Source organism: Nomascus leucogenys, chromosome 7b (genome assembly GCF_006542625.1).
Source record: "Nomascus leucogenys isolate Asia chromosome 7b, Asia_NLE_v1, whole genome shotgun sequence".
In the NCBI taxonomy this organism is placed as follows: Eukaryota; Metazoa; Chordata; class Mammalia; order Primates; family Hylobatidae; genus Nomascus; species Nomascus leucogenys.
The window spans coordinates 36,924,882-36,949,377 of NC_044387.1; the positions used below are offsets into that span (position 1 = coordinate 36,924,882).

Below are 24,496 nucleotides of genomic sequence, written 5' to 3' on the forward strand. Positions count from 1 at the left end.
ATTATTATGTAAATCAGTATTCATGGACATGGAAAGATGTCCATGATGTGTCATTTAACAAGAAAGCACATTAAGTACCATTCTTTTTCATGGAATGGAAGGTAAGAGTGATTGTGAGTTGCCGTGTGTACAGAGGGGTCTGAAAAGTTGCTCCCCAAAGTGTTAATAATGTGGTATTTCTGGCTAGTATAGTTTTTACTTTATTTTTATCCTTTTCTGTAATGTTTGAATTACTTTTATAATGACAATGTGTCATTTTTATGTTCCAAAAATTAAAGCCATTTTCAATTCTAGTTATTTTAGGGGTTTACAGTATAGACTGTAAAGAAGTCATTTGTAGGACACAGCCATGATTTGATTGAAACAGTGCATTTTAAAATGTGGCACTATACTAATCAAGTCCAAGTATACCAATGACTCCTTTTTCTCTTTGACATATTTACCCAAATGAGGGGTTTAAGGAATAGATGAACAATGTCAAACATATCCTCACTTATCCCATTTCCATCAAATTTGAATGCTTCATAGAAGTAGACAGCTAGGTCAGAGTATTGTAGCAGTTTTAATAATGGAAATGAATGGTTTTAACTCTACAAGATGGTCTGTATCAACTGTTTCTTTGGGATTTCTAGTGGGGGAAGGGAAACAAAACATAAAAGCTATAAATCATATTGGATCCAAAGTTTGAGTAAAGAAGTTAGATTTATAAAAACATCAATTGTGTTTAAATCCATGCACTGTTAATGACATTTTTTAAAAAACATATTGATTACATTTTCATATGCTAGGGAACTGCTTCATTATTTTAAAAAGTTATAAGGAAAAGAAAATAATTAAGCATTTATTTTTCAAAAGGGCCAGGCTCAGTGTCTCACACCTGTAATCCAGCACTTTGGGAAGCTGAGGTGGGAGAATAGCTTGAAACTAGGAGTTCAAGACCAGCCTTGGCAACAAAGTGAGACCCTGTCTCTACAAAAAACAGAAAAAAAAATTAGCTGGGTGTGGTGGCACACACCTGGGTCCTAGCTACTTAGGAGGCTGAGGTGGGCGGAACACTTGGAGTTGGAGGCTGCAGTGAGCTATGATGGTGCCACTACAGTCCAGCCTGGGAAACCTGTTTCCTAAGAAAAATAAAAATAATAAAACAATTAAAAAGGAGCTGCATTGGGAAATGCTGAATTCAATAGTAATTTGCTAAAATATCATTTTAGGCATAAAAAAAGATCTAGTAAGGTACACATTAAATTGGTAGCATTTTGAGAGTTTTTCTTTTTTTTTAATGAAGATGTAAGTTATAATTTGGAGAAATTCAAATAAAATCCCCAAACAATACTATATAAATAATTATCCTTTCCAGAAAACATTTCTTTATTTTTCAAATTCACTGAGACAATATGACCATTCATGGGCATTTTCTTTTTCTCATTATTGTCTTGATTTAAAATAGCTCTAACCAGAAAGAACCTTAAAATCATCAACTCTAAATTTTTTATTTTATAAATAGAGCATTTGAGAGCCAGTTAGTGTCAGTGATATAGTTAAGGTAATGGAGGTAAGAGAAATTAGACTCATACCTCGAATTCAGGTCTCCTGATTCTCAGTTCAATCAACAGTCTTTCCACTGAAGCTCTTGGATTTGCATCTTGTTACTACATACTATTACATTAAAAATCTGAACACACACATTTACAACATATATATCACTCTTCTAATTACTCTTTATATAAGTTGCATTTTTTTAAAAAAAAGCATCAGATAAAACCTCAGCAAAATCAGGCTTTTCAATAGTTGCCACTCTTGAACTAACAATAAAAGATGTACAGTCATTTATTCAACAACCTTTCAACAGGTATATCAGCCTGCCTTAAGTATCTAGTTATACATGTATGTGGCATATGTTAATCATTCACCTTGAAAGCATTATTTTGGAAAATGCCAAAAACTATGAAAAGATGTGGTTCCTACTTTCAAAGAGCAGGGTGACAATATAAGTGCAAAAAAATGCAAATCATTTAACTAGAAATACCAATAAGGAACAAGCCCCTATATCATAACATTAGCTATATCAAAACAATAATATTTAAGTATCAAATAGGAAACGATTCCAATGACTGCAGTCTCCCTTGCCACCTTAGCTCCAGGACACTGAGCTCACGTGAGAATTCGAGACTCGGGTGACGAATGAGGATGACACGTTCAGGAGAACATGAGAACAGCCTCATTAGACAAAACAAGCTTGTCTGATAGGGAAGTTGTGTGGCTGGCCGGGGAAAGGGAGGAGGATAAGCACAATGAAAGGTAGTAAAGGATCTTACAAACCTGAAAAGGGATTTTTCTATGAGAGATGTGCTGGACTGTTGAAACGCACTCCTGGAAAATCACACAATGTCTATAAGAGTGAAATAACTTTCCATACTATGTTGTTACCATTCCATGAAAATCAATTAAGACAGATTTACACCGGACTTCCTGTGTTCTCTCTCCCTCTCTCTCACAGACACACACACACACACACACACACACACACACACACACACACATAAGGTATCACTTCTGTTTCTTCCGCAGGTAAGGCAATATTAGGTTCAATGTCTCAATTTGCTTAGGAAGCTACAGGGAGAAGAGACTTCAAAAATCTAGATAAAGAAAGAATGGCAATTAAGAGAATGGGAGCAGTGAATAGAGAGAAGAAGGAATTTTCCAGCTTAAATAAGAAAGAGAAGCAGAGGGTCAGGGTAATTGGATATCATGAAGAATATAATGGAATAAATAACATGATGGGATCCTTAATTGAATTTGTGTCTACTCTCAGTCCTGTGTCTGCAGCTGAAGGGACCCACAGTAACCTAGTCAACATGAAGCTATCTGGTCATTGTAGCATGGGGGTAGGATGGAGTAATGAGCTTCCTCTCCCTGACCACAGCTCTGCACTGAGATAGAATTGTTCTGATCAACATTTTCCCCTCTGGCAGGCCGGCAGCCAAAAGACTGGAGACCTGAAAATGGATCACTGCATTTTGACTCCCTACAGCAACCAATAAATGTAATATAATATTTACACAAGTCAATCTAATAGCAGTCATGCTGAGCACCAAGTGGAAAATGCTATGTTTTTCATGAAAGAAAAAAAATAAATAAAGGTAACTTCTATGGTATTATCTGACTCTCACGGATTTTGTTTTTCATTTTAGCTTGATCTTGACTGATGAAAATAACTCACCACTGTTCAAAAAGCTAAAAACTCCAAGGAGTTGAATGTATTATCATTTACTTAGAAAAAGCAGCCTTATATAGTAATAAGATCTTGTAATTTAGAAGACAAGCATGTGGGAGTGGAGGTGGGGGAGGGAACAAAATCCTCATTCGCCTTTGCCAAAGGCCCTGGCACAGAATTTTCCTGAGTATTCAGAGATCAGTGTCCTATATTTACTTACCGAGGACAATTTATTTTCTTTTATATTTTCAAAGTGCTTGAAATGATCTCTTCGTGATGATTTCCATATGCTGTTTCCAATTAAAGGGCAATAGGTTATTCAGCAAATGTGAGGCAGCATTCTAAAACTATTAAATGCCACTTCACAAGGTGGGACTCCAAGGACTACAGGAGCCCTTCCAATGACATCTGGGTCTCAAAAATCACTGAATAGAAGACAGCAGATATGCCTTAATTTCATAAAAGTTAGTTAGATAAAATTAGAATAACCACAAACATGCTAATAATAATTTTTAAACTCTTGAATGTTTTCTAAGTACTGAGTGATTTGAATGTATAATTTCTAACCTGAAAACAATCCTCGGAAATGAGCGTTATAACTATCCCCCATGTTACAAATGAGGAAACTGAGGCACAAAGACTAATATATTGAAAGAAAGTCCATTTGCTCTAAATACAGCTCAACAGAATTATATGCCATTAATTATAGCTTGAGGTATTTCCTTTTCAAAATCTGTACCATTGGCCAGGCACGGTGGCTCACGCCTGTAATCCTAGCACTTTGGGAGGCTGAGGTGGGCGGATCACGAGGTCAGGAGATCAAGACCATCTTGGCCAACATGGTGAAACCCCTTGTTGAAACTACTGAAAATACAAAAATTAGCTGGGCATGGTGGCATGTGCCTGTAAATCCCAGCCACTCGGGAGGCTGAGGCAGGGGAATCGCTTGAACCAGGGAGTCAGAGGTTGCAGTGAGCCGAGATCACGCCACTGTACTCCAGCCTGGTGACAGAGCGAGCTTCCGTCTAAAAAAAAAAAAAAAAAAAATTGTATCATTTTTAAGTGGGCCAATCATTTGATTTTATTTGGCCACATAAAATACAGAATTTTAGGATCCCTTCTCTTAAACTCATTAAACTGCATAACAAAGTAATCTTGACTAGTAATTGATACTGCAAACATTTTCTGAAATATCATATTTATCAAAAATGAAAACTTGCGCTGGGTGAAAGCATCATCGCAAGTTGTTCTATCTAGATTTTGTGCTTTTGATTTTATTTGTATATCTGGAGTTCAGTGAATTGGACTACTGCTTTTCTTAATTTTTGAATAAATAAAACTTGTTTAGAAGACCGTTACTTCCTCCTTTAACTAGAATAACGGTACTAACGACAAACCCCTTTACTGCATGATTACTGTGTGCCAGGTACACAGAAATAGAAAGAGGCTTTCTCATGAGCTCATTCTCTTTCAGCATTTTGCAATATATTATGTTTTACTGTGCCTGATTAAGTGAATTTCCATATAATTATCTAGTTTCAAGGAAATCATCTTAATATACAGTTTTTAAAAAGCGTTTTGAGTTATATTATTAACTGGCTCTTTGGTCTCAGATTTCTCACCTATAAAACTGAGCAATATTCCAATATTTTTTATCTACAAAGGCAGCAATTTCATTACATAGTATCTTATTTTACAGATGAGGAAACTGAAGCTCTGAAAAATGTCTTTAAAGTTACAAAGTAAGTTGTAACCAGCCCTGAAATATTTTATCCTTTCCATGGGTTAGTTTCCAGACAATATCCAAATAGGATTATCTATTTTTTTAAGGAGAACTGAAATTAAGACACATTAGAAAATACAGCAAAACTCTTCTTTGCTCAAGGTATGGTGTCAAGGTTAAACATGCTAATAATAATTTTTAAACTCTTGAATGTTTTCTAAGTACTAAGTGATCTAGTACAGATCTAAACAGGATCTAGGTATTAAAATTCTCCTCGACACTCCTTAAATTCCTCTTCTGTCAATGGGAGAATACATTTCAGAGGAAGAGAAAAGATTACTTTAATATTATTTTTATCAGAATTGTTACATAAGAGGTTGTAGTGATTATTCACTTAAACAAGTGCTTGACATAGTTTGGCTATGTCCCCACCCAAATCTCATCTTGAATTGTAGCTCCCATAATTCCCACATGTTATGAGAGGGATCTGGTGGGAGAAAATTAAATCATGGGGGCAGTTTCCCCCATACTATTCTCCTGGTAGTGAATAAGTAAGTCTCACCAGATCTGATGGTTTTATAAAGGGAAACCCCTTTTGCTTGGCTCTCATTCTCTCTTGTCTGCTGCCATTTTGCCTTCCACCATGATTGTGAGGTCTTCCCAGCCACACGTGGAACTGTGAGTTCATTAAACCTCTTTTTCTTTATAAATTACTTAGTCTCAGGTATGTCTTTATTGGCAGTGTGAAAATGGACTAATATAGGTGCTCTAGAGACTGGTCAGTAGGCTGCTACATCACGAGAAGCCGAAATGGATGAAGAGGAAATTCAAAGACCACATTGCAAAGTTGTTCTTAAAGGACCTGTGTGTTAATCATTTAATGATGGGAAAATAACCACATGGCTAGAGTTCCCAGGAGAGAGAGTTTTTCATTTTTATCACTGTGAAAGACTGGACTTCTCATAACAATTTGTCATGGAAATATGTGCCAGCTACTTTGGCACATTTACTGTTCCTTGACCATACCAAAAACATTTCTGTCTCAGGGCTCCTGTACCTTTAGAACCCTGTGCCTGGAAGGCTCTTCCCCCAACTATCTAACAAGCCCACTGGATTCTTATCTACATTTATTTTCATCTACAAAATGAAAAGGAAATGAGCACTAACTAACACTGAATCTACTTTACTATGTGGATTGACAGTGGTATCCTGGTCCAGTCTGGTCTGTGGGCCAGACAGACAGTTTTGTACTTCCCACAGTGCTTTGGTGACCTCACCAAAAAGGGGATCCACCTCCCAGCAGTGTGGAGGGTTTCTCGTTAATTCATTCTCTTTCAGTATTTTGCAATATATTATATTTTACTGTGCCTGATTAAGTGAATTTCCATATAATTATCTAGCTTCAAGGAAATCGACTCTCACAAAATGATTCCTATTAAAATATGTCTGAAAGGAAGTTAATAATTAAAGATACATTTCAAGCACAACAGAAAAACAAGAATACAGCAGAGCTGACTCTTCGCCTGTGCTCCTGTGGATACTCTTCATCATATTGTGAGATTAATACCATTACTGCTTAATCCTATGTGACAGGTAGAGAAAATATTCAAAATTATCAAGAAGATAATTTGGAATATGGGTTATTTGGAATATGTGACAGAGGAACTTTGCCTTACTGTGTCTTATGATGTTAGTTTAGTTAGTGTTACTGTGAAGCAATTGGGATTAGGAAGCTATTTAAAAACTAACATCTGAGCAGGAAAAACTTCTGGATTTTTTTTTTCAACAAGGGTTGAAGTCAGGCAATACTCAATTTAAAACTTAACAGAATTTAAGCCAATTATAATGTTTAGAAAGATCATCATGGGTACAAATTAAAAATGACTAAAATAATACAATAGGCAACAAACCAAAATGTATTTTTTTGCAAGTACTATTGAAGATGCAAAGTAAAATATATCAGAAAATTAGTATAAATAATACTAAACAAACTACATATTGGAGGAAGTTTCCTTTATGGTTGGATAAAAAAAAATACATGTTGCTGGTATATCTCGGCTTATGGTATTTTCAAAATTATATTTCAATATTGAAATAAAAAATTACTTCTTTGGGGATCCAAGAAAGAAAGATACTGGAGATAAATTCTCAAAAGTAAATGAAGTCTTTAATTCAAGAAAATGAATATTTTGTAGAAAAACTGTGTACATTGATAATCATTGATAAAGTACTTGGCTTTAGCAGGAACTGACAAATATCTATAGACAGACAGACAGACAGACAGACAGAGATTCTAGGGTAAGATTACAAAGGTGCCTTAAATCAAATTCATTCAGTGCATTACTTGTAGGCAAGTTCATGCAGCAAAATAATAGATGTGCAAAAATGCTACAGGAGGTCATGATTAATTTTATAGAAACTCACATGTAAACCATACTAGAATCTTCAAAACGTAGCAATGATATAGGGAGTGACTAGGAAAAGATTTTATATCATACAGACATTTGTACCACTGAGGTTCCAATGGTATCTCTTGCAAATCCTTAAAATACTTGTGGAACCTAAGGATATTTCAGTTTTATTTAACAGATAAATGGATGTTCCAAATTTGTTAATGTTTTCTGTGATGACGAGTGGCTTTTAGTTGCTGGTCACCTGACATATATTTCAGGACACTAAGCACGATATATTCCCTAACATGAATTGCTTTGAAAGCAAATTTTCAAAAAGAAATGAAAGAGAATTCTTGAAAATATTTCTATAATCAAGTGATTTGGGGCTGGAAATTATTTAAATTTATTATTCTTTAAAACATCATAATAGCACATTTAACTAGGAAGAAGAATTTCTAACCCAATTTCATATTTTTCAAATAAAAAGTACAGCAAGCTGGGTGTGGTGGCTCACGCCTATAATCCCAGCACTTTGGGAGGCCAAGGCGGGTGGATCCCCTGAAGTCAGGAGTTCCAGACCAGCCTGGCCGACATGGTGAAACCTCGTCTCTACTAAAACTACAAAAATTAGCTGGGGATGGTGGCAGGTGCCTGTAATCCCAGCTACTCAGGAGACTGAGGCAGAAGAATCGCTTGAGCCTGGGAGGCAGAGGTTGCAGTGAGCCAAGATGACACCATTGCACTCCAGGTTGGGCAACAAGAGCGAGGCTGCGTCTCAAAAACAAAACAAAACAAAACAAAAAAGTACAGCCAGGGTTTAATACTAAAATATACAAATGTAGCCTATTCCAATTAGTTTGTAAGAACAAAAGGTAGACATCAGAGAAAATGAAAATCTACTGGTCAAATTGCAACAAAAATAGTTGCATTATTTGTTGATGAAAATGAAAAATGATTATCAGGTAATGATTCATTTCTTCAGTGTGCACCTGCATATATTAAGAGATTATCATTTCAGCTATGACAGTCTTTAAACCCAAGAACTGAAATAAATTAAAGTTTCACTAGACCTTTGAATCATTGTACCCCATGGGGGTCACATCAAGATTTTCAAAATTTGAAAAAGTCTGTCAATCACATTGTTCTCACTTAAAAAAAAGTTCTGGTCAGTGAGAATAAAAAGACATTTTGTATTGTCAAGAAAATAAAATAAAAATAGTTTTAAAACATTGTTTATTTCACCTTTTATCTCGTGCTTTAAAGTTTTCTTTTTGGGATGTTTTATACTATATATAAAATATTAGCCCATCAGTATGTACATATATCCTATATTTTATATATGTACATACACCCTGTATATGGGATATGCTCAAAATTGTTTTAACTTAAGAGGCACAGTCAAACCTTTTGACTACCACTGGTCTAATGGAGGAAACAGACTTGTGAACAAAAGCTTCAGCATCAGGCTGCACGTGGGAGCTCAAGGTGAAAGCTGTGCGTGATCACAGGAACACGGAAGAGAAGTGCTCCCCTCCGACTAGACAATTGAGTCAAACCTCTCAGAGAACAGACTTACACAGAGATTTCCAGGGTAAGTAAAATTTCTCCAAGCATTTTAGGGAAGGTGCCAGGAGATGGGGTGGACAAGCATTCCAGCCAAGGGCACAGCAGGGATGAAGCAACCAGGGAGGAACAGTGTTTGAGGGAACTGTGGTATTTTCAAATAGCTAAATGCACTTCTGGGAGGGTGACAGGTGATGGGGCTGGACAGTTTGTCAGCATCCAGATCACAGAGAGTTTCGTGTGCCACAGCGGGGCCATCGGCCTGTGAACAAGCCTCTCTGCAGGGTGGCAGCTAAGGGCATGGGCTTTGTCATCAAACTGGCTTCTGTCCTGGTTTTGCCATTTACTAACTATATGATCTTCAAATTTTTACTTAACTTCTCTAAGCCTCAGTTTCCTCCACTGTTAAAAAAAAAAAAAACGATTGTAGGAATATTAGGAACAAAATAATTCCTAAAGTGCTTAACCCATGTCTGCACATAAGATAAAACCAATGTTATGGTTATCTCGATGACAGTGATGGGGAGCCTTTGAAGTATTTTAAGCAGTGATATAACAGGTGATTTAGAAAAATCTCTCTGGCAGCTCTCTGTAGCATGAACTCAAGGAATGTGAAACCAGAAACAAGGAGACCAATTACAGGGCCAATATAATTATCTAAGAGACAAAAATAAGGACCTGTGCTGAGGTGGTGGGAGCAGGAACACAGAGCAGGAAATGGAATAGGGGCTACTGAGGAGGTAGAAAATCAGTATCTAGACTGCCAGCAAAACACATTGGATTTATAACCTCTTAATAATTTCACCTCTGATATATCTTGAACTGCTTGACAAAATTCTCAAAAATGGTCAGCTGCTTGAAGGTTTTTGCTCAAAAACAAAGTATCATGCCATAGTTTTCAAGAAGACATGTAAAAATCTTGCTAAGAAAATAAAAGAAAATTATCATCCTTCAGAAAGCAGAATTATAAATGTTTCTAGCCTACTTCTATTCTATTTCCTAAATTATTCGTTCTGGAAATAAAAGTTTCAAATAAAATGATTTGACATTAAGTAATTGAGATTATACTTAATGTCAGAACAAGAAAAGCAGGTTTGGTTTAAGGGGTCACAAAAATCTCTCCAGCATGCTCTTGTTGAAATGCTGTCTTCCCGTCTTAACTGGCTGTTCAAACTACACTAGACCCAAAAGAGACGTGTAGGAGCTTAGAACACAAGCCCTGGTTCCAGGCTCTCTAGATGTGAACCCCAGCTCTGATCTTAACTACTCATTTGACCTGGAGAAGTCACTTAACCTCTTTGTGCCCCTGTAATGGGGATCTTAACTAAGGGTAACCTCAGAGTTCTGTCATTATATTTAAAAGGTGATTCAAGAAGTGCCTGGCACCTAGTAAACATCATATATGAGTTTCTTAAATAAAATTTTCTCCAGAAGATACTATTAAAGGCAAGAAGATATTTGGGGTTAAATGACACTCATTGGTCATGATTACAGATTTCCTAGGATAAAAATAACATGTCCTGAAAAGGTGAAATTCAAGAAGGTAAATTTTGTTAAATGGGATGAAGGAAGAAGGGTGAAGGAAGGGGGGAGTATCTATAGGTAGACTCAAATAAAATATTGATATGGTTTGCTCTGCGTCCCCACTGAAATCTCATCTCAAATTGCAATCCTCACATGTTGAGGGAGGGAACTGGTGGGAGGTGATTGGATCATGGGGGTGGTTTCCCCCATGCTGTTCTCATGATAGTGAGTGAGCTCTCACGAGATCTGATGGTTTGAAAGTGTTTGGCAGTCCCCCACTCACTTTCTCTCTCTCCTGATGCCATGTAAGATGTGCCTTGCTTCCCCTTCACTTTCTGCCATGATTGTAAGTTTCCTGAGGCCTCCCCAGCCATGTGAAACTGTGAGTCAATTAAACCTCTTTCCTTTGTAAATTACCCAGTCTCAAATAGTTCTTTGTAGTAGTGTGAAAATGAACTAATATAGACATAAATCCATAATTCTGTTCAGGAAAGGTCATCCTTTATTTTTTTTTTTATCAATCCAGTACCCACACCACTTCAAAATACAAGAGGAGAAGCTAGTCATTTGTGAGTAGGATTATAAAAATCCAAAGACCAATGGTTAGGAAATAGTTATTTGTTACATAATCTAGAGACACAATTTTTCATTCACAGTGTTCCAAATGGTAAATCCACCACATTTTGCTATTCATTTATCTGAAACACACCAAATTTGTATGCTAGTTAAAGGAAACTATATCCAATAATCTGTCACATGCAAAGAATTTCACAAAGACTCGAAGATACAGTTTGTTGAGACTCTGGCCATCTCTGCTTTTGAAAAACAGAAAAGAATGATAGACAATTTAGAAACATTAGGTGCCTAAAGTAATCCAAAACCATAAACATGCTCTTATTGAGGTTGTCAAACAATGAAATATCCCTCAAAAGAGCAGATGTTATTTTCTTTCTCAGATGAGTCTTTTAACTTTATGAAGGTGTTTACTCTTCAGAATTGTTTAATGAATCTGTTTCAGAAATTCTCCATTTGCTTTTATAAGAACCTCACTGCATTCAGTTTCATCACGAATCTGTCAGAAAAGACAATAAACTTGGAGTCCATATATTCTTCAGGTTTATTGATAAGCAGACTGGTTCCATTTTCAGTCTTTCTCCCATTGCACATTATCTTACAGATGTGTTCCTGTAATCCTTTTCCTCAGGCCCATTAAAAAAAGAATAGTTTGTTATCAATGTTTTCAAGGATTAAGGTTAGATTTGGTGAGATTCTATTTCATACAAACCCTGTATTGAAGTCATTGCAATTTTCAGCAATACTAAGTGACAGCCTGTTCTTTTTATCCAGGCTGATGCAGGGGAGTAGCATGATGCCCCTAACAGAGGGAAAGAATTATATTTAACTTTGGGCTTCTTTATATAATGTTTTTGCAATTAATTTATTTTTTAGGATCAGTTTTTTTAATCTATAAACTGAGAATTGTAAAACTTTATCAACCGAATTAATATTAAGAGAGATAACATATATTAAGACACTTTGGAAATTATAAGATATACACATGTGAAGTATTTTTAGCTAAATATATAAATTAGTTTATATTCTTAAACACTAATTAACTGACAGAGAGAAGTTATTTTGGAAGCTACATTAAGAAGATTGCTATGAAAAATATGCAAAATATCCAGTTAAGTGTAACGTGTATGCCACAATGACATTGCATACTGATGTCCCCATTTGGCAAGGCAAGGATCCTTGCATTTCCTGTGGATGAGTGAGTATCATAAAAGGTGGCTAGATTTGAACCATCTTGCCAAGGCCCTACCCAGAAAGGCCAAACTCAACCAGAGTCTAGCAGGAGAAAGCTGGTATCTTGATGAACCAATGGGCTTGTAGGGGGTACAGAAGAGATCATCAGAAGCCTGATTTCCTGTGTTAGGGGACTGTGCACTAATGAGGCCCTCAGCTCTCCTGGAAGAAACCATACACATGCTCCAGAATTTGGACACCAGCCTCAGAGAGGACATTAATGGGCACTCACATTAACCAAAGAAGCACAACACCCAAAGAAGAGAGAAATACCACCTCATTCAGTTATGAATAAATATATCTATCTGCCCCGTTCCTCTTCACATCATTCCTCCTTCCCTCAACCATGGAGGGGCTAGGGGGATATGGGTAAAGAGCAGATACCCTCCTTTCCATGCCACACCCTGGAGCCACAAGCCTGGCCACAGTGACTAGGGAGAGAGTTTAGAGTCAGATAGTTGACTGAAGCTTTAATTAAAGTTGACTGTTTTAATAACCAAAAGCCACCAGAAAAGATGAGATCTGCCCAAAATGTTACTAACAAAGGGATTCATCTTTATCATGTTGAAAGCAGTTACTGGAAGAAATATATGTTTATAATGGAATGAGTTGACACTCCTTAAAAAAAAATCAGTTACATCACACAGGTTCATATCAATCACGTGTTCTTTATGTATGTTAGTCATGAAAACTTATCACCAACTCATGTGACTTCCATTGATGACCATGTTAAAACTAATATTTCTAGGCAAAATGAATGAAAATTTGACTGGGCATAACAAGAAGTGTATATTCTTCCTCTTTCTTTCTCTTCTTTTTTTTTAAAAAATGTGAAGCAGTGCTTTAGTAACCTGGGATGCTTTTTACTATTAGACAGATGTATAGTTTCGGTTAGCCTAGAGAAGTGTTTCTTGAATGTTACTGTCAGAATGTAGAATTCTCAACTTAGAATAAGAACTCTGAACTTTTATTGAGTATTAAACAAAGGCAATTGTTTTTAAAGCAAATCATATTCTCTCTCTCTCTTCTTGTTCCCTTTTCTCCTACTCTCCTTCCCCCTGCATCTTTCTCCAGTTTTGTTCCCCCGACTTTCACCCAACACACTCCACCCACTCGCACTTATGAAGGCACTAGGCAGGCTAGCAAGTCCACGGATGGAGAAGACAAGCTACCAGGGAATAAACTGCTAGTCTCCCCTCTTGCCAGTTCCCCTGATATTTACAGTAATCATTTTGGAGCTTCCCAATACCTCCTCTTCCCCACTCCCACTGACCCAGGCAGCCCATCCATTCTGGCTTCAGAAAGGGAAAACCCTCCCACCACTATCGTGACCTGCTCACAGCACCAAAAACTCAGATAATTTTTAGCCTCTCTCTGGTCTTCCTCTTAAGTTGACTAGGAGAGAGGCAGTGGGGAAGGGCAGAAGGGACATAATGTGCCACCACCCGTCAAGCCCTATGGGGACCTGTCTGGCCTCACTTTTGTTTTTAACCTCTTCTTGAATTTTCATGACAATTATAGAACATCAGAGCAGTAAAGAATCTTAGATGATTGATGATGATGATTTCATGAACCAGCAAAATATATATAATATATATTCATATATATATCTTCTTTTTTAAGTTTTATTTTATTTTTAATTGACAAATAATAGTTGCATGTATTATGGGGTACAACGTGATGTAGCGATACATGTATACATTGTAGAATGATCAAATCAGGCTAATTAGCATATCCATCACCTCAAATATTTCTCTTTTTTTTGTGATGAGAACATTTAAACTCCTTTTTTAAGCTATTTTGAAATATGCAATACATTATTATCAACTATAGTACCTGTGCAGTAGAACATCAGAATTTTTTGGCCTCAACTTTCTATAGCAGTGGTTGTGAATCTTGACCACACATCAGAACTCCCTTTGGAATGTTTATAAATCCTGATGTCCAGGGTGAACCCCAGATCAATAAGTAAATCAAGGTTGGATACAAACTATGGTATTTCTTTTAAATAATCTTTCCTTTTGGGACCACTTTAACCTACTTTTATCCTCTCGGGCACCTGTTTCCACCAATAAGGAAGAAGAAAAATCAAATCTCATCGTTTTTTATAGCTTAACCATTGGCAAGCAATGTAGCCTTTCTGTGCCGCAATTTCCTCATCTCTAAAATGAGGATTTTTTCATACCTACTGTTTAGGTTTTGAGGAACATTTGAAGAGATAATACCAGCAAAGCACTTGCAACTTTTCCTGGCACATGGCAAGGGCTTGATACATGTAAGCTACATATGTGCTATGTCCAGCTAATGGCAAAGTTCATGCATAATGAATATTTTATCTCACTGTCATCTTTCAGAAACCTCTCTTAAAATATACAATTCCAAAATAAGGATTTTTTTAATATCGCCTACATAATAGATTTACTTAGAGCACACTAACTTCTATAAGCATGTCTGTGTTTAAAATTCCTAGAAAGGGCTTAAAATCGATTTAAAAATTAAGTGATGAAGCATATTTTAATAAAGATATTACTAGTTTTCATATATAGGAAGGAGAATTTATTCTCAAGTATACACATTCAAACACATTAAAATCATTTTCCCCCTTTAGAAATACCTATGTTTCTGGAATTCTTCTATTTGAAACATTTTAAAAAACTTACTGATGGCACTAAGGGATAAGAATTATATTATCTGAAATGTGCTTTGTGTAAATAATACATTTTTATTCGAAATCTAAAAGAATACATATCCAATAATAGATAAGAATTATTAAATTCATTTTGGCCTTATGAAATGAAGGATTATACAATGTCACCTCAATTTTAATGAACAATTATTTGAAACTTTGAACTAAATTCAGTAGAATACATACTATAGTGGTGCATAAGATTTGAAGAAAAAATAAATTTCTAACTATATTAAAACATATAAAGGATAAACAGTCTGAACATTTTTTTCTTAATTATTTTCAAAATGTGAGTAATTTTTCAATTGCAGGTAAGATTTTTTGTAAAACAAAAATTTCTCCCCACTCCTTTATATGAGGATTTTTCAAAGTGATTTGCCAAAAGTATGTCCTGAGACAGAGCCAGATAAGTACATGTCCCAAAAGAGAGAGTTTTGTAAAGAATAAGTGCTCACATTATTTTTGTAAAGCTATCTGCACACACCGTGGGGTTTTCTGTTTGGATAAATTTGTTTCTGTTTATAATCTCTTGAAAATATACTTTGCAGAGTATTATGCTATAACTCAGTGTTAGAAATGTTTGCCTCCCATCACATATATTTAGAACATAAATTAAAAGATATATAAACATTTTAAAAACAAGCTTATGTTACTGATTACTTGGGCCTTTTAAAAATTCAGTTTATTTTTTAAAACAAAACAGATTTTCGTGCCATTGAGCTTAACTGTCAATGACAAGTTTTGGTAATGAATATTCCTGTTATCTGTCTTTAAAATTTGGGGTTTGTGGCCGGGCGCGGTGGCTCAAGCCTGTAATCCCAGCACTTTGGGAGGCCGAGGCGGGCGGATCACGAGGTCAGGAGATCGAGACCATCCTGGCTAACACGGTGAAACCCCGTCTCTACTAAAAATACAAAAAATTAGCCGGGCGTGTTGGCGGGTGCCTGTAGTCCCAGCTACTCGGGAGGCTGAGGCAGGAGAATGGCGTGAACCCGGGAGGCGGAGCTTGCAGTGAGCCGAGATCGCGCCACTGCACTCCAGCCTGGGGGACAGAGCGAGACTCCGTCTCAAAAAAAAAAAAAAAAAAAATTGGGGGTTTGTGTATAGTTCAACCAGCTAACCAAATACTAAACATGTTTGAACATATCTCAGAAGTGGCTAAATATGTCACTATAAGGATATTTATTGGGAACTATAAAGTTATTCAATTTTTTATTGTTCTTAATAACATTAGACTAAGTTTTTTTGCACTATTTCTGCCTGTTAGATTTTTACTCTATATAGAATTATGAAAAACCTAAATATGTAGATATTTCACAACAAGCCAAAATGTGTTATTGTCTACAGAACTGCCTTGTAGCATTCCCATTTTAAGAAGCATGGTTCAAGCACTCGCTGAAATTTTCTTTTCTTTGAAAATTTAAGTTTTCCTTCCACTCCCAAATTAATTCTGTGCATCTTATTCAAAACTGTGAACATTTGATTTGACAGCAACCATCTCTCTAGCCTTTCTGTCTCTTTCCTTGCATCCAGCCCTAATAAGCTATCACCAGTCCTTACAAGAAGAAAAAGTCTATACCCAAGCAACATTCACTTTGTCTTGAACTCATTGAGATACCATGAATAGAACTGAATTGACTTAATGTTTTAAATAAAATACAGTGATCCTAGTAAGGCAATGGCCTTGATAACAGAGAGAGTGATAAGCACTTTGTTCCAAGGGATTTCTCCCACAAATAATGCTAGTATAAGAAATCAAATATAATCGTTTGAACTAAAAAAAGAAAAAGACCAACAAAAATGTGCATTGCCACAGTAATTTAGAATTTACATCTTCTATAAATAGCTCTTTAGTCTTTTTAACATATGGACAAAAGGTAGACTGTAGACTACAGTCTATCTGTCTGTCTGTCTGTCTGTCTCTCTCTCTCACACACACAAACACACAAGAATTAAGGCAAACTTCCAGATACTTTTATAATGATATTTTAAAATCTATAGCTGTAACTATAGTATCACGAACTACAAAAGCAAAGCAAACATCTAGATGCTTTAATAATGATCTTTTGAAAACCACAAATGTATTGCTGGGTATTTTAGGAAGAATGATTTGAGGGGAGTGTAGGACTGGATTCTGACATAGCCTAACAACCTTACTGAATCCTGGCAATAGAGATGCCATTAGCAGAGAATCTCCTCCACAGCACCCTTTCCTAGCAATCTGCTTCAGCTCTTCAGTGAATCGCCACAAGGAGGTTCCACATCGAAATCGGCACATGGAGAACTCAAAAGAAACCCACTTCCCACTCTACTCTTCAGGCCTCGTTGCCAAAGAGCCACCAGAGAACAACAGCACTCAGCCACTCTGTCCCCATATTTCAATTAGTAGGCAAGCGATTCTAAAACTGTACACTATCAGGATCGTAGAATACTTGGGCAAGACAGAGTTTCGTAGGCTGCACAGTCCAATTTCTTCCTTACTTCTTTACTACCTAAGTTAAAATCTTTGTCTCTCTCTTCCTACACACGCACACACACACACACACACACAGAGAGAGAGAGAGAGAGAGAGAGAGAAACCGATGAGACAGGAAGGGGGAGAGATTTTCTTAAGGCCAGGCTGCAAGTTAGATCAGAGCTGGAATTAGAACCCAAATCTCATACCTAGAGGCAGCCAACTGCTATTCTAGACTCAGGACAAATCTGCTTCAGTGTCATGAATTCTACATATGCTAAATTGGGCATTCATATTTTATCTGAGGTTGCCTGCTATTGACTCCTAAAGGAACCCAAGAAAACCACCTTTCTGAGCCTTTAATCACTCTGCCAGTTCCAAGCTGAAAACTCAAGGCAAGTTACTTAACATCTCTGGGCTCTTTCCTCATCTAAAATTCATGGGTTGAACTGCAGACCTCGGAGGAACTTTCCAGTTTCAAAAATTCTGCTTTTCATCTACTGTTTTATGCTTCATTCTTGATGTTTGCAATTTTCACTAGGTGGCAGGATTCCACCATCACATTACGAAAGGATTTTCAGATGATGCCTGGAAGCAAAAAGAAGTTTCAAAGAAACTTCTTTCTTCGCAAGGGACAGTAAAAAAAAAAAAAAGTAAAAGCCAGAGGGAAACAATAACTACAAAAAAAAAAAAGTAAAAGCCAGAGCGAAACAAGCAATAACTACAAAGGCAATGGCCCATGTATTTCATAAAGATCTGTACCCATTTTTAATATAAGCATAAAATAGGAAATTAATCCCATGCTCTTGCATGTTCTTCAATACAATACTATAATTTGCAATTTGATGATAAGGTTAGGTAAAAGTTTGCTTAGTTTTGTGCATTTTAAGTTTTATTTTAGCTGAATACCAATTAGAGAATACCAGATCCCCTTGGGCTAACCAGTAATGCAGGCAATATAATGGCAATAAAAACTTAAAGCATTTTAAATAGTTATTAATGTGTTACAAAGTTACCTCTTAGTTACTTATAATATATTTAGATTATCTTCTAAGTTTATTTTTGAGATCTTGACCAAAAGAATACATAAGAAGGAATACAGCACTTGGATTTTTGCATTTATTTGTCAAATCCTTAAAAGGGTATTCTTTAAAATAGATTTTATCACACTTCATCATAGTTTTAAAATTATTGCCCAAAATTGGCCTTTTCATGAATGCTGCATAATAAATGTCACTACCAACACTCTATATGAGTCCCCAAAATAGCCAAGCAAAGTCGTTATGCTGAACTGAGCGTTTCTCCTCTGTCAGAGCCAAGTGAAGTGACATGAAACGATAACTCAACTGAACATTCTAAAATTGCCTGGAAGAAACGCTCCCCAGTGTCTTGCTTGTTGTCAGAAGAACATGGTTAAGCAGGCCTTTTCCTCAGCTGATAAATATGGCATTCTTCCCACCCACCCCTCATCGATTGCAAGTTAATTACATAGGATGTGGCCCATTACTCTCCAAAGTTTCTTAGAAAATAACTCACTTCCTAGAAAAAATCTTAATATCCGCAGCAAAATCAAACTAATACTTAGACTTCTGCATCAGAACTTGAAAACACCATCAACAGGTTGCTTTCATTCCTTCCTTCCTAGCACAGAGCCGTGACACTTCGTTCAGGTCCTACCTTTGCAACTTGTAAGGGCTGCTTCTGCTCCTTGCCACCTTGCAATCTGAACCCCCAGGGCGCCCCTCCAGTCATGGAAATGCAGATAAAATCCCCCGTGCCCATGTTTTCCTTTTAGTTGGGCAGCATGAAGAGCTTGAAAAGACAGACGAAGCTTGGGTGCGGTAGAGGATGCGCACTCAGCTTCGGGCGCCTGCCGAGGACGCAGGACGGGGTAATGCAGAGCGTCCTCCGCTGCTGCAGTCGCTGCCCCAGCCGCTGCCCCAGCCGCCGCCCCAGCCGCCGCCCCAGCCGCCTGCCGCGAATTTGTGCGGCTAATGGGCTCATTCTCCAGGAGGCAGAGGCGCTCGCAGCATCCAGGACACAGCCCACTCTTGCGTCACTCTCCTTTGCTCGGCCCACCTTCAGGGAGAGGAAAGCAGCTTCACACACAGGAGAATGTCCTCACGTGGGGCGAGATAAGGGAAAGGAGGACGGAAGGGACAGCCAAAGTTCTCTTGCACTAACAGATTAAATCCAAGCAGTTAAAGGTATAAGTATGATTGAAAAACTTACATTTAATAATTCTGTAAATAGTAAAGGTCACATGAAGGTTTAATCTCCACGCCATGAATGACGTCCTAAAACATGAGCGTTCAGAATTCAACTACTAGAGGATTAGATTCTCTCAAATAAATGTTTTGAGAATTGCCACATTTATGAATGGAACAGACAAAAAAGAGTTAAAGTGAGTTAAATTACTACTTTTCTGTCTGCAGTCTGCTGAATTATTCCTATAAGAGGAAACAAAAGAAAGCACAAACTTTTTGTTAATAAACCTCCAACTCTGAAAAGTACCTTTCTGAACCGTATATTCAGAGAAAGGGGAAGAGAAGAGACAGAAACGGAGAGAGAAAGAGAGAAAATGAATATGAATTTTTCTCCTGGAAACTACATTCTTTTAATTACATCTATTGCATAGTTTTGGGTATGTTAAATTTTAACGCGTTTTGTTTTCTTTCTACCTGCTGATCTTCTTAAACCTAAACCCAACAGTCAGCTGCATAAAATCTACAATGTCACCTACAGGTTTCTTATTTTTATAGTTTGTCATCCCCTGTCATGAATCTGGGTGGTCCAATATAAAAGTAGATTTTGTATATTCCAAATATTTAAATGTTTTAAATCTGAATACAATCTGCCAAAAATGTACAAATGGGACGTTTTAATTTTCCCATAATACTTTTGTTTTCCATAACATTCATCCACATAAAAACATACTAAATAAGGAAGAGCCTGGGAAAGTTAGTTTGTGTTACTTGTGGTACCAAACAAAAGTGATTTCCAGACACACTGCCTGTTTCAGCACTAAGAAGCACTATATACAGTAAGTCCTCACTTAAAACGTCACAGATAGGTTCATGGAAACTGTGACTTTAAAACCAATTTTACCATAGACTAATTGATAAAAACAACGTTAAGTGACTACAGTCTATTTCTGGCCACAAAGACATCACCAAACTTCTAAATAAGATTAAAACACTTCTAATATTAAACATGGAAATAAATGTCAGCTACACGTGCATTTAAGAAAGATTAATAAAAACAAGATAATCATTGACCCAATTTTTGGTGAATCAGTGAGTGAGGGCAGCTGTAGTGGTGGTGGATTCAATCAAGGAATAAATGTTCGCAAAGGGAAAATGATAAGGAGTACCTCCTGTCACAATGCAGTTCAAAACCATCACAAATATAGCAGGCTCACTGAGCAATTTCATACGGCATCATTTATTGTCATGCATTTGTGTGATTAACATATATTTTATGAATTTTTATTTGACAATAATTTGCATCCATACATTCATTCCTCCTCCAACCCACTTATTCCAATTCAGGGTCTCCAGTGGCTTGAGCCTCTCCCTGCAGCTTAGGGCGCAAGGCAGGAACCAGCCCTGGACAGCCCTGACGATCCCATCAGAGGACTCACACACACACACACACACACACACACACACACACTCACTCACTCAGACGGGGACCATTTAGACACGCCAGTTCATCTCATGAACACAGCTTTGGGATGTGGCAGGAAACCAGAGGACCTGGAGAAAACCCATATAGACATGGGGAGAACTTTCAAACTCCATACAAACAGTGGCCCCAGCTGGAAATACATTTTTTTTCTCATCAATGTTGTCATGAAACAATGTTCAATAAAATGTCATTATTCAAGGACCTGTGGTACAATGAACATTTTACACAGCCCATGCTCCCCAGAAGCCAAAGGCATCAAGTGATTTTATTTGTGACTCATCACTTGAGTAAGGACAATGAAATCAGAGATTGTGGCACTGGAAGAGATCCTTTGAAGGTCATGAGGGCCAGATACTCATCCCAAGTTTGATTCTCTTTGGAAACACGAATTGATTTTCCCAGTCTTTCCTTTAAACAATAGTTACAAGAGACATCATAAAATACGAGCTTTGAGACTAATTACAATAGCAAAGACTTGGAACCAACCCAAATGTCCATCAACGATAGACTGGATAAAGAAAATATGGCACATATACACCATGGAATACTATGCATCCATAAGAAAAGAATGTGTTAATGTCCTTTGCAGGGACATGGATGCAGCTGGAAGCCATCATTCTCAGCAAACTAACACAGGAACAGTAAACCAAACACCGCATGTTCTCACCCATAAGTGGGAGTTGAACAATGAGAACACATGGACACAAGGAGGGGAACATCACACACTGGGGCCTGTCGGAGGGTGGGGTGCCAGGGAAGGGAGAGCATTAGGACACGTAATGCATGCCGGGCTTAAAACCTAGGTGACGGATTGATAGGTGCAGCAAACCACCATGGCACATGTATACCTATGTAACAAACCTGTACGTTCTGCACATGTATCCCAGAACTTAAAGTAAAAATTTTATAAAAATGAGCTCTGAGAACAAAGGAAAAAAACACTTTCATATTTGTTCTTTTTACTTTTTCATGTCCCTTCTGCTTCTCAACCTACTCAAGTCTAGCTTGAAATTAATGACAGTGTCCTCCTTGAATCATTTCTCCCTTAGGCTTCTAGGGTCCAGCAAGCTCTAGGCTTTCTTCTTACCTCTCTACCCACTCTTACTGAAGATGTACTCTGTGCAGGAACTTGAAATATAATGTTGTATTTATTTTCAAAGCAACTGTGCTAGATAGGTATTAGTGTTTCTCTTTTACTGGTAATTAACTATGCTTTAAATCCTAAGTGATAGAGCCAGGGTTTGAACTTTTGTCTGCCCTAATACCTATTCTTAATCATTGCTATTCTGCCTCTAGGTCTTATGTATTCCCTGATGCTCATCTCATGCATCCAATTATCCATTAAGACCTATGGATCTGGCTGTGTGCAGTGCCTCATGCCTGTAATCCCAGCATTTGGGGAAGACAAGGTGGGCAAGGTGGGCGGATCACTTGAGGTCAGGAGCTCAAGACCAGCCTGGCCAACATGGTGAAACCCCATCTCTCCTAAAAGTACAAAAATTAGCTGGGTGTGGTTTTGCACACCTGTAATCCCAGCTACTCTGGAGGCTGAGGCAAGAGAGTTGCTTGAACCTGGGAGGCGGAGGTTGCAGTGAGCCGAGATCGTGCCACTGCACTCCAGCCTGGGCAATACAGCAAGACTCCATCTGAGAAAAAAAAAAAAAAACCTATGGATCTAATTCTAAATAGTTTAGAAATCTGCTCCTTCCCTCATTTCCTACTCCTGAGACCATGTCTATCTCTGACCTAGACTTCAACAGTCTCCTAACTGTTGTCTGTATTCCAGGCTTGTTTCCACCCTCAATTCATTTTTTACTCTAAAACCAGGGTGAAATTTTGAAATATAACGTCTATGTTATTTTTCCTATGGTTCAAATCTTCAAGGGCTCCCATATAAAGTCCGAACTTTTTTACATGGAAACACTTTCTGCCTCCCACTCCCTACTTCTTCCACCTTGTTGCTCACTACCCTTACCTTGGATTTTATGATTCAGACACACAGAAGTACTGTTCTTTTCTCAAACTTGATTTTTTGTTTCACCTGCTTAGGCATTTCTCCAAGCTATTCAGTCCTTGTCCACACATAAATCACCTAATAATTCCTCCTTATCCTCCGGCCTCAGATTAGAGATCACATTCTCCAGGAAGACTTTCCCGACCTTCCCGGTGTCTAGGTTAGGTGTTCCTTCCGCGTGCTACTATCACTCTGTACTTTCCCTCTCAGTCTAATGGTCTCTTAAGTTGTCTGAATCCTATGCTAGGTTATTAACCCTGTGAGATTAGGAGTCATTGCTGACTTATTCAGAATTCTATCCCCAAGTCTAATAGCTCCTGATGAGTGATTGGTGCCCAATTAATATAAGTAAAAAAATTAAATAAGAGTTTCCAGAATAAAGACATAGAAAAGAGAGACAAAGTGTTCTAATTTATTTTTTTCTTTACTTTGTTAGACTTGGAACATTTGAAATAGACCAAAATTCCTCAATTATACTCCTTAGAAACCGTGTGGAATAGGTAGTGGCCACCTCCCTAACATTCTATTTCCCATTGGTTAGTAGCTATTGGTTTAGGTAGAATTGATCCTCCCACCTCAGCAGTGTGGTTGATCTAAGGCAATCAGAGTAATTCTTCCTCCTTAACACAGAGATAGGTACAAAACCTAGGCCAAAATCAAAGAGATTCCCTTGGCCTGAGTGATTAATTCATGTATGCTCCAATCACAGGGAAGCTCAAGACTTCCCTGGATTGCTGTCAGGGCAAGGCCCCTTCTCCATGGATATTGATTCGCAGCTAATGGAGAAAGCCAATGTGAGGACAAAACCACCACAAGGTGTGTTGGGGGAGACAGTCAGTCCTTCATGGGTCTCTAGTGCTTCTATATGTCTTTCTGGGTATGCCAGAATGCAACGTCCTGATGCCTTTTTCCCTGAGCCATTTCTCAGGATTACGTTTACAGCAAGCAACCTTGAGAAAAAAGATATCTCAATCTGAAACAAAGAGCAGATTTGCTAACTCATTATTATAAAAGCAATGAATTATCTAAGCTCAATGCCCCCTAGCTGTGATACAAACCCACTGTGTGTGTAGCATCCATCTGGGTCATATTGTGTCACCCTTATGGGGCTTGGGGCAAGGTGAACTGATACAAACATGCTGATGTTTCTGCGGCTTGCAGAGCCCTGAGTAGTAAAGTTCTTTGTCTCTGACCCAGAAGTTTCATATGTTCTTCCAGCACCTATGAAACAGTAACAAGCTAATTTAGTAGCCTGTAAGGACGGTAAAATCAAATCCCAGACCTAACAGGGTGAAACTGAGAAATGAGAAGAAAAATGAAACCAGAGCCCTGATCAAAGAGCACATAAGCCTGACTCCTTTTATTTTATTTGGGTTTTAGGAATAAAAACAAGAGCAAAAAAAAAAAAAAGAAAAATCTATTTTCTAA

General features: G+C 37.5%; 1 protein-coding gene across 4 annotated transcripts in view; it reads right to left on the bottom strand.

Annotated features, from left to right (window-relative positions):
• Positions 1–24,496, bottom strand: part of SYNPO2 (synaptopodin 2) — a 210,692-nt gene that overhangs the window by 152,750 nt on the left and 33,446 nt on the right. For 2 of the 4 annotated variants that reach the window (XM_012507804.2, XM_003271313.2), the window contains exon 1: positions 19,042–19,366. The exons of 1 other annotated variant lie outside the window; for it this stretch is intronic. In XM_012507804.2, the coding sequence (XP_012363258.2) occupies positions 19,042–19,146 (105 nt within the window). In that variant the 5' untranslated portion in view covers positions 19,147–19,366. Of the gene's footprint in view, positions 1–19,041; positions 19,367–24,496 lie in introns of those variants that run through there. One more of the 4 variants, XM_003271314.3, reaches the window with a different exon arrangement.